A 13,817-nucleotide genomic window follows, 5' to 3' on the forward strand; every position below is an offset into this window, starting at 1 on the left:
TTACCTGAAAATGTTTACTGAAGCCTGTATGATTATAACAGTATTCATACATACTATTAAAAAAAAAAATAATTATATACTGTAGGCCTATATATATATGGATGTGGTGTAGCCTATGAAAGTGCTGATGAAATAGAGATTTCTGGCACAGTGCTTGAGAAAAAAAACTGATTTTGAGAAAATAACCTTTAAATATATGTATTTTAATTGAAAATAGGAAATGTGTATCACTTCAATGTGTATTTTGGAAGTTTTCTTTCCACTAGTGAATGTTTTTGCCTTTAAGTTACCATGAAATCAAAATTGACCATTCTTATAATGGAATGCTGCAGTATTTATTGTAAATTATTTGTCTGTGCACATGTTCTCTCATAATCTTTAAGTAAATTAACTTCCCCTCACTACATTTTCAAGCCACTTCTTACATTTTTTTTTCTTGCTCGAGAAGCCATTTCACTTGGATCACAAAAGGGAACTTCCAAAACATTCAGTTTATTTCCAAGTTTAAATGAACAAAGAAATTCCATTATTTTCAGACTTTTGGACTCCACTGTATGTCCCTAAACCATAGGAACAGATATTGTTATTTAGAAGGTATATGGGATTACAATGGTCATGAATGTGAACTTGAATCTTAAGGTCTAATTTTTCCCCTCCCTGCTCTGCCTTATGCCTTACCTTATCTGCCATCCAGGGCCCGTATTCATAAAGAATCTTAATGCAAAGAGTAGCTCCTAGTGACAAAATTCTAAGAAAATTCTTAGAAATGTGGGCGTTTACTCTTAAAATTGAAGAAAAAATCCTAGTAAAGAAAAAAGTAATTCAGAAAGCATCTTAACCCTTAAAAGAGGTCTTAAGTTCAAAAATGTTAGGAGCATGGATGAGGACTTTTAAGAGGCTTAAGAGTTTCTTTAGCAGAGGAGAAAATTACAGAAAGACAAAGAAGGAGAAGAAATGTGTTGCAGACAATGGATGACAGTGAGTTAATAAGAAGCTATATATTAGATCGTGCAGGGATTATGTTTGTGACTGATCTTATTAGAGACACGCTAACATCTCCGACACAGCGCAGAAATGCCATAGCGCCAGAAATGAAAGTAATCACTACATTACGATATTTGGCAACTGGGAAAATTCCATGTTTGATACATTAAAACCAACATTCAAACCACCACTTAAATAGACATGCCAGTAATCAGTGTAATTGGAAAGAGTGGAACAATTTTTTATCATTCTAAGCCAATCAAATACCTTATAGGAAATTAACAGCATGGTAAATAAAAAAAAAGGATTTATATACACATATATAATGTGTGTGTGTGTGTGTGTGTGTGTGTGTGTGTGTGTGTGTGTGTGTGTGAGAACGGTCAAATAGGAAAAATTACGCATGTAATTTCAAAGTGAAGGCTTAGAATAGACCCTATACTTAAAATCACTCTTTTTTTCCTTCTTGGTCAACCAACCAATCACAGTCGTCAAAAGATAGTGTCATACATAGCAACGTGGTCAACCCCGCCTCCTTACTAAGATAAAAGTTTTTGTATTTTCCTTACTCAGAGTTGCTCTCAGATCGGTCCCGAATTGCTCTTAAGCTAAGACTCCTACGTAAAAGTTTTTAAGCTAAATTAAGAGTTTTCTGAGAGGATTCTTAGAATCTTTATGAATACGGGCCCAGATTCTCAACCATCTTATCTCTCTTCTTGAGCTTGGAGCCCCTCTGAGACCATTGGAAGATGAACCAGAGGCATGCGATTTCACATAATGCAGTATATAATGTCTTTGACCTGAACCTGTGCAAACACTGAACAGACCTGCCTGACAGCAATACACACTCAGGGGTCGTTTGCCTGTTCGAGGCCCGTTCACCCCTAGTGTATGTACTTGGCGGACTCAGAGTTTTGTTGGAAGAGAAAATGACACTTTAATGTACACTACAGTCAGTAAGTTGTTTTTTTTTTTAATTAAAACTTTTATTCAGCCTGGATGCATTCAATTGATCAAAAGTGACACTATAGACTTTCAAAAAGTTTCAAAAGATTTCTATTTCAAGTAAATTCTTTATCACTTTCTATTCATCAAAGTATCCTGACCTGAAGAAACATTATATCACGGTTTCCATTAGTAAAATTGGTTTCCAATTTTTATGTTTCTTGAGGAGCAAATGATTTCTGAAGGATCATGTGACATTGAAGACTGCAATGGCTGTTGAAAATTCATTTTATAACATAAAAATTCACTTATGCATTAAATATAAAATGATTAAAAAAATAAAACTGTAAAACAATAAAATAAACCTCTTACTGCCCTCACTTATGTAAGTAGAGACTACTCATTTTAAATAGCCTTTTCACAAAAGCAAGCCACAAAAATCTATTTCTATTGAAACATTGTATTCAGAAAGCAGGATTCTCAGACACCTACTACCTGATAAAAGCTTGACTGATGGGAAGCTGATATAATTAATGTGGGTGTTTTAGAGAAACTCACTGAAATGGCTGACACCCTGTAATTTCCACCGACCGCTCAAGCTATAATTTACCTCATTATACCACACAAAGGCACTTTTTATTATTTCTGAAAAGTTGTTATTTTATTTTTTTATTTGTCGTTTTCATGAAAGCACTGCATGTTGTTGTTCATTTTAGATGATCTCATGGGTCTTTGTACATTATAATTATGAGCAACTGACCTCCCCGTCCCACAGCCCACTGGAAATGAGGGATTTAAAATGTTCTTGAATTATTTAGCATTTGATTAGCTCAACACACAGGAAAGTCGTGATCGTGAACTTTTTTATTATTATAATTTAATTTTTTTTGCATGGAGTTCGACTCTTGAGACTCAAAACTTTATGTGCAAGTAGTTTAAAAAAGAGCTTGTCTAGTTCGATCAGAGATGATCACTGGAAGCACTATGAAGTGCTATGAATGAAGAAAAACTGAAATATAAATAGGCCTATGTATTTTTAAGCAAACCTTACTACTATGTCCTGTTGTTCAGAAATAACAGGACATTTTTATTTAAATTATGTAATGGATTAAAAATACACTTTGTAATAAAGTTTCTCGGCTGTGTCCCTAGTTTTGTCTTCGTATTAAAAGGTCTCTTCCTATATTTGACTATTTTATAGTCCAAAATCCAATCATTTTAAATAACTGTGCTTTCACAACCTTATGTAAACTCCTATTCCAATTCTTAGTTAGCAACACCAAAATCAAAATTTCTAGCAAATTTAATACATGAAATGAATAATACTGTTATTTTATCACAGCAGGATTTTTTGTCTGACTGTGATGAAAATGATTTGCCAAATCTAGCGTATTTGTATCAGTATTGTGACATTCTGTGTATCTGAGATATACGGCTTCTCAAACAGGATAAATTGTACCGCCCTTGCACCAGTAAACACATGAACAGAGAAGAGAAGAGAAGAGAAGAGAAGAGAAGAGAAGAGAAGAGAAGAGAAGAGAAGAGAAGAGAAGAGAAGAGAAGAGAAGAGAAGAGAAGAGAAGAGAAGAGAAGAGAAGAGAAGAGAAGAGAAGAGAAGAGAAGAGAAGAGAAGAGGGGAAGTTGATTAATGTGCATGGATAAATAATAATAAATACTAATATTACATAAAAAGATAAGAATTGTCAATTTTGATCATGACGACTTTACAGGGTGGTTTGTAGGTTAATTATTCCTTATACATAAACTTTTTTCCCCCCTGTAGCTTATTTCCAGTACCAATTTGATACCAGGAAATTGCCTTACTGAAAACAGGTGTTTTGCTGATGGAATTACTTTTTATTCAAACATAAATTTTGTTTTTCAGCATTTTCAACATTTCAACATTCAACATTTTCTGTGTAGTCTATTTGAAGCAAGCAGGTAAGATGTTCTAACTAATCAAATCAGCGTATGCCATCAACATGGAGAGAGTTTTAATCTACTGAAAATTCCTCATCCGCCGGAGGGCACGAATCTACTGACGTCTTTTGTGAACCAGAGAGAATGATTCACTGTGAGGTCGTCTCTTTTCCCAGCACTCTGAGACACAATGTTCCAGACTCATTTCAATTACACTGCCAACTCATGCAGATCAATAATCAGCTATTATGAAATTAGACACTGATAAGCCATTTATTTATCTGACAAGTGAAAGCCCAGAGAGACTGAAGCTCAGAGTGATGCTGGGAAAAGATCGGAGAGCATCAATCAGCACTACACCAGTTACACACTTACGTTTTCCATGACTTTTTCCATCAGTGTACTGTCCTGAAATGGAATCAAGTGGGATCTTGCCTCCTGAATAAGACATTTTATCTACTAGCCTGTTTGTATTAATGTCAGGAGAAGAGTACATTATGGACATTTACTCATGCAAAAGAAGTTAAACTCATACTTATGTAAGTAGTTAACCCTAAAGCAGGGGTTCTCAACTTTGGCCCTCGAGGTCCATTTAGGTCCAACCTTGATCAAACTTACATAGCTTTCTTGTAATCCTGAAGACCTTGATTAGCTTGCACATGTGCGTCCGAAATCACATACTGTCTGAGTATAACTACATTTGAATTTGAACTTACTTTGCAATAAAAAAAGTATCTTCTATGAATATAGGTAGAATGAATTAAATTAGGACGTACTACATCTGCCATGTTGTAACTTTCATGTGACCTACTAGCATCAGTTGCAGTTGCTTCACTGCCATTAAAAAATCCTCTCCCATGGCCTCATGGGATATTAAAGTGTCCATCTGACTGAAATCACTCTTTTGAGTTGGCACTTATTTTGAATAAGTACTTGGGCTACTTCACGATCGCTAAAAAAGTAAGCTCTATATAGTATGAATGTAATCTGGACGTACAACATTCACCATGTTGCGTCGCGTCTTCACAAATCCTCTCCCGAGGCCTCATGGGATAGTAAAGTGTCCATCATATGCACACTTCAGGATCTCGCTGGGAAGAAGTGTGTCATCCGGGTACTTTTTTGCCTATATGAGTACTGTGAATTCAGACATTCTTCTTTTGTCACTGTTTTTCACCTAGGGAAGTATGCGATTTCGGATGCAGCCAGAATCTCAGCATAAGTAGTAGGTCATCCGGATGCTTTTCACACTACTCTACTGTGGTGTATGTTTTTCGCATACTATAGTAGGGAAGTATTCAGTTTCAGACGCAGTGAAAGATTTCCTCACTGCAGTCTGTAGCACAATGATATACTGGATTAAACCCAATACATAGAGATTTTTTAGTCCCAAACCAAGGGGGTTAAAGGGGTTAGTATTTGTTGTAGCAGTGAGTAGGCAATCAAGACTGTGATTAACTTAGTAATGAAATCTTTATAATCGTCTGCGGGGTGGAGTTTGGGGAATAAATCATATATCCAGTATATTGTGTTTATTCCAGTGTGTCATTGTGCTACAGGCTACAGGGAGAGCAGAGTCCTAAACTCAGGAAAAAGACCTTGAGAGCCAGAGTTGAGAACCCCTGCTTTCTACACTGAACAAAATTATAAATGCAACACTTTTGTTTTTGCCCCCATTTTCATGAGCTGAACTCAAAGATCTAAGACATTTTCTATGTACACAAAAGGCCTATTTCTCTCAAATATTGTTCACAAATCTGTCTAAATCTGTGTTAATGAGCACTTCTCCTTTGCTGAGATAATCCTTAATCCTTAAATTATCATACTGCAACATAAGGTGATGGTCGTGGATGAATGGCACAACAATGGGACTCAGGATCTCGTCACGGTATCTCTGTGCATTCAAAATGCCATCAATAAAATGCACCTGTGTTCGTTGTCCATAACATACGCCTGCCCATACCATAACCCCACCGCCACCATGGGCCACTCGATCCACAACGTTGACATCAGCAAACCGCTCAACCACACGACACCATACACGCTATCTGCCACTGAAAACCGGGATTCATCCGTGAAGAGAACACCTCTCCAAAGTGCCAGACGCCATCGAATGTGAGCATTTGCCCACTCAAGTCGGTTACGACGACAAACTGCAGTCAGGTCGAGACCCTGATGAGGATGACGAGCATGCAGATGAGCTTCTCTGAGACGTTTCTGACAGTTTGTGCAGAAATTCTTTGATTATGCAAACAATTGTTGCAGCAGCTGTCCAGGTGGCTGGTCTCAGACGATCTTGGAGGTGAAGATGCTGGATGTGGAGGTCCTGGGCTGGTGTGGTTACACGTGGTCTGCGGTTGTGTGGCCGGTTGGATGTACTGCCAAATTCTCTGAAACGCCTTTGGAGACGGCTTATGGTAGAGAAATGAACATTAAATTCACGGGCAACAGCTCTGGTGGACATTTCTGCGGTCAGCAAGCCAATTGCACGCTCCCTCAAAACTTGCGACATCTGTGGCATTGTGCTGTGTGATAAAACTGCACATTTTAGAGTGGCCTTTTATTGTGGCCAGCCTAAGGCACACCTGTGCAAAAATCATGCTGTCTAATCAGCATCTTGATATGCCACACCTGTGAGGTGGATGGATTTTCTCGGCAAAGCAGAAGTGCTCACTAACACAGATTTAATAAAAATAAATATTTTTTTTTAATAAAAAATAAATAAAAGTGTCGCGTTTATAAATTTGTTCAGTGTATATCATATTTGATACATGAATTTCTAAGGCCTCTAAATTCATTAACACAAACATGATCAAAACTTTGCTGAAAAACCTGTTGCACACAATCTCCTACTTGTCTTCTGTTCATACTTTTTAGAAAAAGGCCTTTTTAATATAATTCTGTAAACATCACCCTTCAGCTTGTGGTAGATGTGCGTTTTTGCGGTGAAATCTTGAATGAATTTTATAGCAAGCATTTTAAAATAACTCCAAATAATTTGGCGAAGTGATACATGATAATGCAGAATGGGAACTACTTTATTGCCATGTGATAATAAATAATAATTAAAAAAATAATAATAAAAAACTGAGCATATGGCACTGTCAACCAATCAGATTTAAGCTTTTAACAAGCAGTATAAAATGTAATATAATTTATTTAGTATTTTTTTAGTATTCAGCTAGAAGCAAAATTTTGTAGCCTATATACTGTATATTTAAAAAAATTATTTCAAATTAAAATCATTGTAGGCCCAGTTTTGCTGCCAAAAGAAACAAACCCCTAACTAATAGTGTATTTGTTTTTTATGCAAGAAAAGGTAAATCAGGTAAATATTGCTTACTTAATGCGTGCAGTAGAGTTATTACAAATCTGACACCCTGAGACTTGATCACAAGTATAAAGATGCATTGAAAAGTACTGTGGACTGCTATTGCTTCCAGAACCACAAGAGGGCACAACGAGGTTCATGAGTCAATCATTTATTGATCAAACTGAACTGAATTTCAAATTGTACTTTGCAACAGACAAAATATATAAGACAAATATATACATATAAGACAAAACATAATTATAAAATAATTTATTTGATAAATGTATAAATAATGAATCGACACTCAATGGTCAGGTGACACCAAATACCATTTATTAGGGCTTTACAAAGACTACAAAATCCCCCAGATGAATTAAATTTGTGGTCTCTTTCTATTTACATGATATGTTACTTACAAATGTACAAAATATAAAACATCTACCAACAAATGTTCCACCTGAAAAGAAACATTTTCAAAGTAGTTCAATGTTATGCGCTCACCGAGAGATGTGTTTGCCATAACACGAAGAAAATTAAAAGAATATTTCCGATGTACCATGGACAATCACTATTTGTGTTTGAGGTTAGGGAGCATTAGGCAGTTTGAAACCTTTACTGCACTTCTTATAAATGTTTCTGTTGAGTACTTTTACACTGAACAATGGTTGACAAGCAAAGCATCAGGCACAGAGTCACAGAGTTTGGAGGTTACATACATATCGTAGCACCACTGTAGTGCTGAGGAATCAAAAAGAAACCGTTTCCTGAATCAACAAAAAGGTAGATTGGAAAGAATCAAAGGTTAAAGCCTGGCAGTGAGAATGAGTTACTTAGTTTGAGTCAGAAGGTGAAGCTGGATGTGGTAAAGGCCTGATCAAATAAGACGTAAAGCTTTTCAATGGTTCACCTATAGCACCTCGTATGAAACACCTTGTACCTCCTGACCATGTACATCAAGCTAACAGATTCAGTTACTGTAAACATGTGCAAACTCTGGAAAGTGAAAAGTCTTTCACAGTAACATTTCTGGGAAGTCGTGAGTGATTTATTCAGACACTTTAGTCACACTTTTATGTATGAATGCCATTGCATTAGACTTGCATCTTGATAATAAATTATGCTAGATCTTCAACTAACTTCAGTTTTCTGAGCCATTTTTTGCATTGATTTTTTTTTTTACATACATGTTCCACACTTATCTTTTTTTCACACAGAAGTCCTAGCAGAGTAACCACAGGTGTAGTTCGACAACTGGAAAGTATCCTGATATTTTTTGGGCAACACTTTATTTTATAATGTCCTTGTAACACGTCACATGTACTTACTATAGTAATAACAGTAAATTATGCATAATTACAAGCAACAAGCCCTAAACCAAACCCTAACCCTATAGTAAGTACATGTTGTCAATTAATATTACTCAGTTCTTAATTGTATTTTTACACTGTAACAAGGACACCTTAAAATAACCGTTATTTCCAAAATATATGCATGTTGTGTGATTTTGTTATCTAGTGCAATGACATTCACGCATTTTTAAAAGTCCACTGAATTCAAAATTAAGCGTTTTGTGGCTTTTGTCTATGTCTGCTAGTTTTGAGGTCATTTATATGCTCTTGTACTCCTTAAAGAACTTTATGCAGATATACACATTTAGAATTTACAGTATTTCTCTTTTAAACATATTGCAATCATAATGGACTATAAATATTAATGGCTTATCCTGCATTTAAGGGCGTATAAACATTTCTGTCCAATCAAATGCTCTTTAGAATGAAAACATCAGCTATTTTCGGCAGTCAGATTCTGCAATAACTTTTGGTTGTCAGAAAACATTCATGGGGTCTTTAAGCGTGGCTTACGTCCAAAGGGGCCAGTGTATCTGAAAACTGCAAGACAGGACCTGTAACAGTGTGATGCAAGTTAGAAATGGTTGATGCATTGCAAAGATAAAACAGGGAATCGCTTTGGATGATTTTGCGCCCTTGAACAGTAAACTGACACTAAAGTTTTCTGAAATTGAAAAACACTTCACCTCTCACTGTACAGTTCAGAGTTCTGTATAATAACCAGTTATTACAAGACATATAAGGTTTGGACAGGTTGCTGGTTTGCTTTTTTTTTTTTTTTTTTCAGTAAATCACGAGAGCGTAATGCTAGACAAGAAGAGCAGAAACGCAATACCGAGCGGGCAGAGTGCATCTTTAAGAGGCTGTGCAAGACTTGGATGTATTTACAATCACCTTTTCAACTGTGCAAAACCCACATAGCAAACCAAAGTAAAGGATGAATGAACCTCGACTACACGAACACTGGCGCACGGGAGCGAAAAAACGTTTCCGGCGTGCACGTACACACATATAGCAAAGAAAAAACAGCATGCTAGCGAAGCGACGCATCAGATTTGTGCTCTCGATTCAAGTGATCCCAGCTCAGCTGGGATTACATAAAGATCTTTTTTACTTTTATACATTTGGACCGTTTTATAATGGCATGTTTTGCACTAAAACACTAATTGTAACAAAAATAAAATATGTGGACGTGGCATTTTTAGGAAAATGGTTGATCGGTTCTGTCCTAAGCCATCGTTTCAGCGAAAAAGGACAGCGGCACCACATTTAAATGTCTTCAGAGCTCAGCACATTTAAGGCAGCGAGAAAGCACCATTTTCTGGTAATTTTCACAAAGCTGGTACACTCTCCTACAAGCAGTTGCCTCGTACCTGCGGTGAGGAGAAAACAACTACGCGCGCGGCCGTGGACTCGAACGAAAGAGGTCTGTGGTGCAGGAGTGCTGCAGGTCACTATACGCTTGGCAGTGAAACGAGTGGTGGACTTTTGCGAATGATTTCACAGTAGCGGTAATGACACGTTGCACGTTTTGTGCTTGTTGGCTAGAAGCGTTTCATGAATGGTGCCGGCGAGATGAGTGTAAACCACATGTTGGTTCTGGCACCACAGCAGCACCAGTTTGTTGACTGAGGTCAGAATTCAGAATGTTGCCCTTTAGGTTTTTAAACCTCAGTGAATTTCAGCTAAACACTCGCCTCTGTAAACATGTTTAACTTACGAATCACCTCCAACAAATTCAAATTCCAGTTGTTTTTTTAATAATTAAGTAAGCACACACACTTTTCCCCAGTGTCGTGTGTGCCACCAGCACCTTTTCATTCGCTGCATACTGGACAATCCACCGGAGGCGTCGGGCGTTTCATAAGCCTGTCTCATTAGCACAAGTCCTGTGGGCCCTTTGCTTTTTAAACCAATCAGAAGACTTCCTCTTCGAATGGGGCGGGGCTTAGAGGGCAGACTCCAATGAGGAGTCCAGCAGGTCGTCGTGGTGACTGGCGCTGTCGCTGTCACAGCTCTGGGCACTGGAGTAGTTTGCAGCTTCCTGTAGCCTCATCAGCATATTCATCTAATGGACAGAGAAGGACAAACACACATGTTTGCGATGCGGAAGATGTTACTCAATATCGCTGTGTAACAGTCAGTGCCAGGGTTACATGTTACAAGTAACAAATTGATGTAATTAAGTTACTTTTCAAGAGTAACAAGTTCGTAATTTGTTTTACCACCATTTTTTTCCACCATTATCCAAGTATACTTCCGTATTTATTTACTGACAAATACAATTTAAATGTATTCATGTTCTAGATCACTAGATCGTTGTAAACAATACAATTAAACAATGTTGTAAACTATAAAAAAATAGCCAAGAATAGTTTTACTGTTCTGAAAGAAACGGTGTCAGGCAGTGACTAACATCACAAAAGTTGCTGAGACGTTAAAGGGATACTCCACTTTTTTTGGAAATAGGCTCATTTTACAACTCCCCCAGAGTTAAACAGTTGAGGCGTAATGATATGACGCAGCGCCTGAAAATAGTCCCCAGTAACTTCCAACGTGACCGGGACTTAATTTGTCTAACCTATTAGACCTATTTTCAGGCGCTGCATCATATCATTACGCCTGCTGGACTCATGGTACGGCAGCAAAGTTTCTTGATTATTACGCAGGAATAAGAGTATAGTTCCTAGCCATATCAGCCTAGAAAATCGCAACTTTTCATTTTGTGTCGGTCTTAGTACACGATGTAACTACAGAAGAGTCAAGTTTTAAATAGGAAAAATATTGAAACTCTTTGGTCATTTTTTTTGAGAGAGATGCTAATGGTCCTGTCCGATTCAATGATCTATGCTAAGCTATGCTAAAAGTGGTACAGCCAGACCCGGAGATCGGCTGAATGGATTCGAAAAAGGTAAAACTCAACTGTTTAACTCTGGGGGAGTTGTAAAATGAGCCTATTTCCAAAAAAAGTGGAGTATCCCTTTAAGGTGTGTCACATTCGCAAAATTTCGCAGACAAAAAGCTCCATTGTTTATTGCCAATAGTATAGCGATAAATGAAGCTCAGCTCAAACAGAAGCCACTTTCAAACCAAGCAGCGTTCTGTTAGTCATCATGGCGAATTTGCCTGATCAACTTGAACGGGTTGCGAAATCTGTGAGGGAAATGTTTGCCCTCATACAATGGAATCTCGCTTGCGCTGATGCGACTGGATTTCGCTCGCGAAAATTCCCCGAACAATGGTAAATATGACGGCACCTTTCCACACAAAAGTAACACTGAATGTTTTTGAAATAAGTCCTTTTGATTAGGGCACATGCAATAGTTTACCATGTTACTTTGAAATGTAACATTCCCCAACACTGGTCTGTGCTGAACAAACAAACAAACAAACAAACAAACAAACAAACAAACAAACAAACAAACAAACAAACACACTACTACAGTTGTAATGAACTCAAACAACCACACTAGTGATGTTCAAAAACACAGCCACGAAGCACGAAACTAATGGTGTTTACACAACACTCATTTGACATCAATGACCACTGTAACACTAGTTGAACAGACAGACATTGGAACAAACACAGATAGAAGGAAACGTTTGTACCTCATCATTCACATAGACACAATAGAGAGAAACACTACAACATTAAAACCCTTAAATCTATAAACACAAGCGTTATCATACTGAACTAGATCAAACTAATCACTGATATTTAAACAAAATTATGTCACCTTATAATCTCTGAACGTCTGTTCTCAGAAAAAAAAAAAAAAGAAATGAGAGGAGACAGCAAGATGAGACAGTGCAATAATTGTGCATTTGTTTAACTTTTGACCTCAGGGAACCACAGTCATTATTATAATATTATGACAATGAAATTAGCACTAATAAATATGTGTAAAATGGCTTTTTGAGATTGGGCCTTATTTATGAAATACGAACAGAACAAAATTCTGTGTATAAGTGTTCCTAAAGCCATTCTCAGCTGAACTGAATGCAAGAAGTTACATACAAATGGTTTTATGTATTATTTACAAAGACTTTTGTTCTGCCCATGTGCACAGTAGGTCACATTGCATGTATTAAGTGCTGCCACCTAGAGGACGTTTATTTCGTATTGCTCATTCAGACTCTTGCATTACAGTTACGTCCACAGGAGGGTGGGAGAGGGCTGTTTTGTTTTAATTCTCTCTCTTTTTGTCACACACGTCTGGTTTACTATCTTTGTGGGGACTCTTCATAGACATAATGTTTTTTTATACTGTACAAACTGTATATTCTGTCCCCTTACACTAACCCTACCCCTAAACCTTTCAAAAACTCATTCTGTATGATTTATAAGCTTGTTTCCTCATGGGGACCAAAACAATTTCCCCACAAGGACAAGGATTTTGGATATTGCCATCTTTGTCCCCACAACTTAGGTTACATCTGCAGGGCTGCCAACTTTTGAGTTTAGCTTGGAGTGAGATTTTTTTTCTGTAAAAACAAATATTGCATCACAATAAGTGTAATTGTGATTGTCAAAACATTTGGTAACTAAATAGAATTTTATGCAGTTTAGTGACAACATGTTACAATGTTTATGACTGGTAGGATACAGTTTTTATTATTGCTTGACAAAAATTTCAAGATTTCAATTCCATTCTTATTGCTTGACAAAAATTTCAAGATTTAAATTCCATTCTTGTGATTTGATTCCGATTTTGATTCAATATTGACTAATTTGGATACATGTTTATTTTAAATTTTATTTAAAAAAATAATCTCATCTAATGCTGTACACATAGAGGGCCCAATCTGCTGGTATTTTTAAAGGTAAAAAATAACAAATTAAATTAAATATAATGCAGTTTTTGTTATAATAACAATTATTTAATGACATAAGTAAAAATATAATAAAAATGTAATATAGTGCTCAGCAAAATCTCCTCTCTAGCTATTTTTTCTATTCAATTAACATGCTATGGTCATTAAATGGCTTTCTTGAGGTAAATGTAACGTTATGTGACATAATTGTTCTCCTGCTGTTATATTGACCTCTTTCCGTGGTTGAAAAACACTAATTGGTCGATATTATGTATACTTTCGGTAAGTTGTACTGCATCTTTAAATAAAAAAGTAACAGATGATCGGTTCACGTGCACTTGAACTGAGGCGCTCAGCGATCTGTCACGTCACATTTACAAGCGCCAAACGTATTTTTTTCGTAATAAAATTGACGGAATCTAAGAGCTGAGAATTAGTTTAATATTAAAAGTACCTCTTTGCTCCGCAATTTTTCTGTGCGTGAGAAAATG

General features: G+C 36.7%; 1 protein-coding gene across 2 annotated transcripts in view; it reads right to left on the reverse strand.

The window, feature by feature from the left end:
- Positions 1-8,340: 8,340 nt before the first annotated feature.
- The window catches only part of nav3 (neuron navigator 3), a 150,926-nt gene continuing 145,449 nt past the window's right edge, over positions 8,341-13,817 (reverse strand). For both annotated transcript variants that reach the window (XM_084110693.1, XM_084110694.1), the window contains exon 42: positions 8,341-10,579. In XM_084110693.1, coding sequence (XP_083966819.1) covers positions 10,460-10,579 — 120 coding nt within the window. In that variant the 3' untranslated portion in view covers positions 8,341-10,459. The remainder of the gene's footprint in view (positions 10,580-13,817) is intronic.

Source organism: Abramis brama, assembly GCF_963993115.1.
Source record: "Abramis brama genome assembly, chromosome: 4".
Lineage (NCBI taxonomy): Eukaryota > Metazoa > Chordata > Actinopteri > Cypriniformes > Leuciscidae > Abramis > Abramis brama.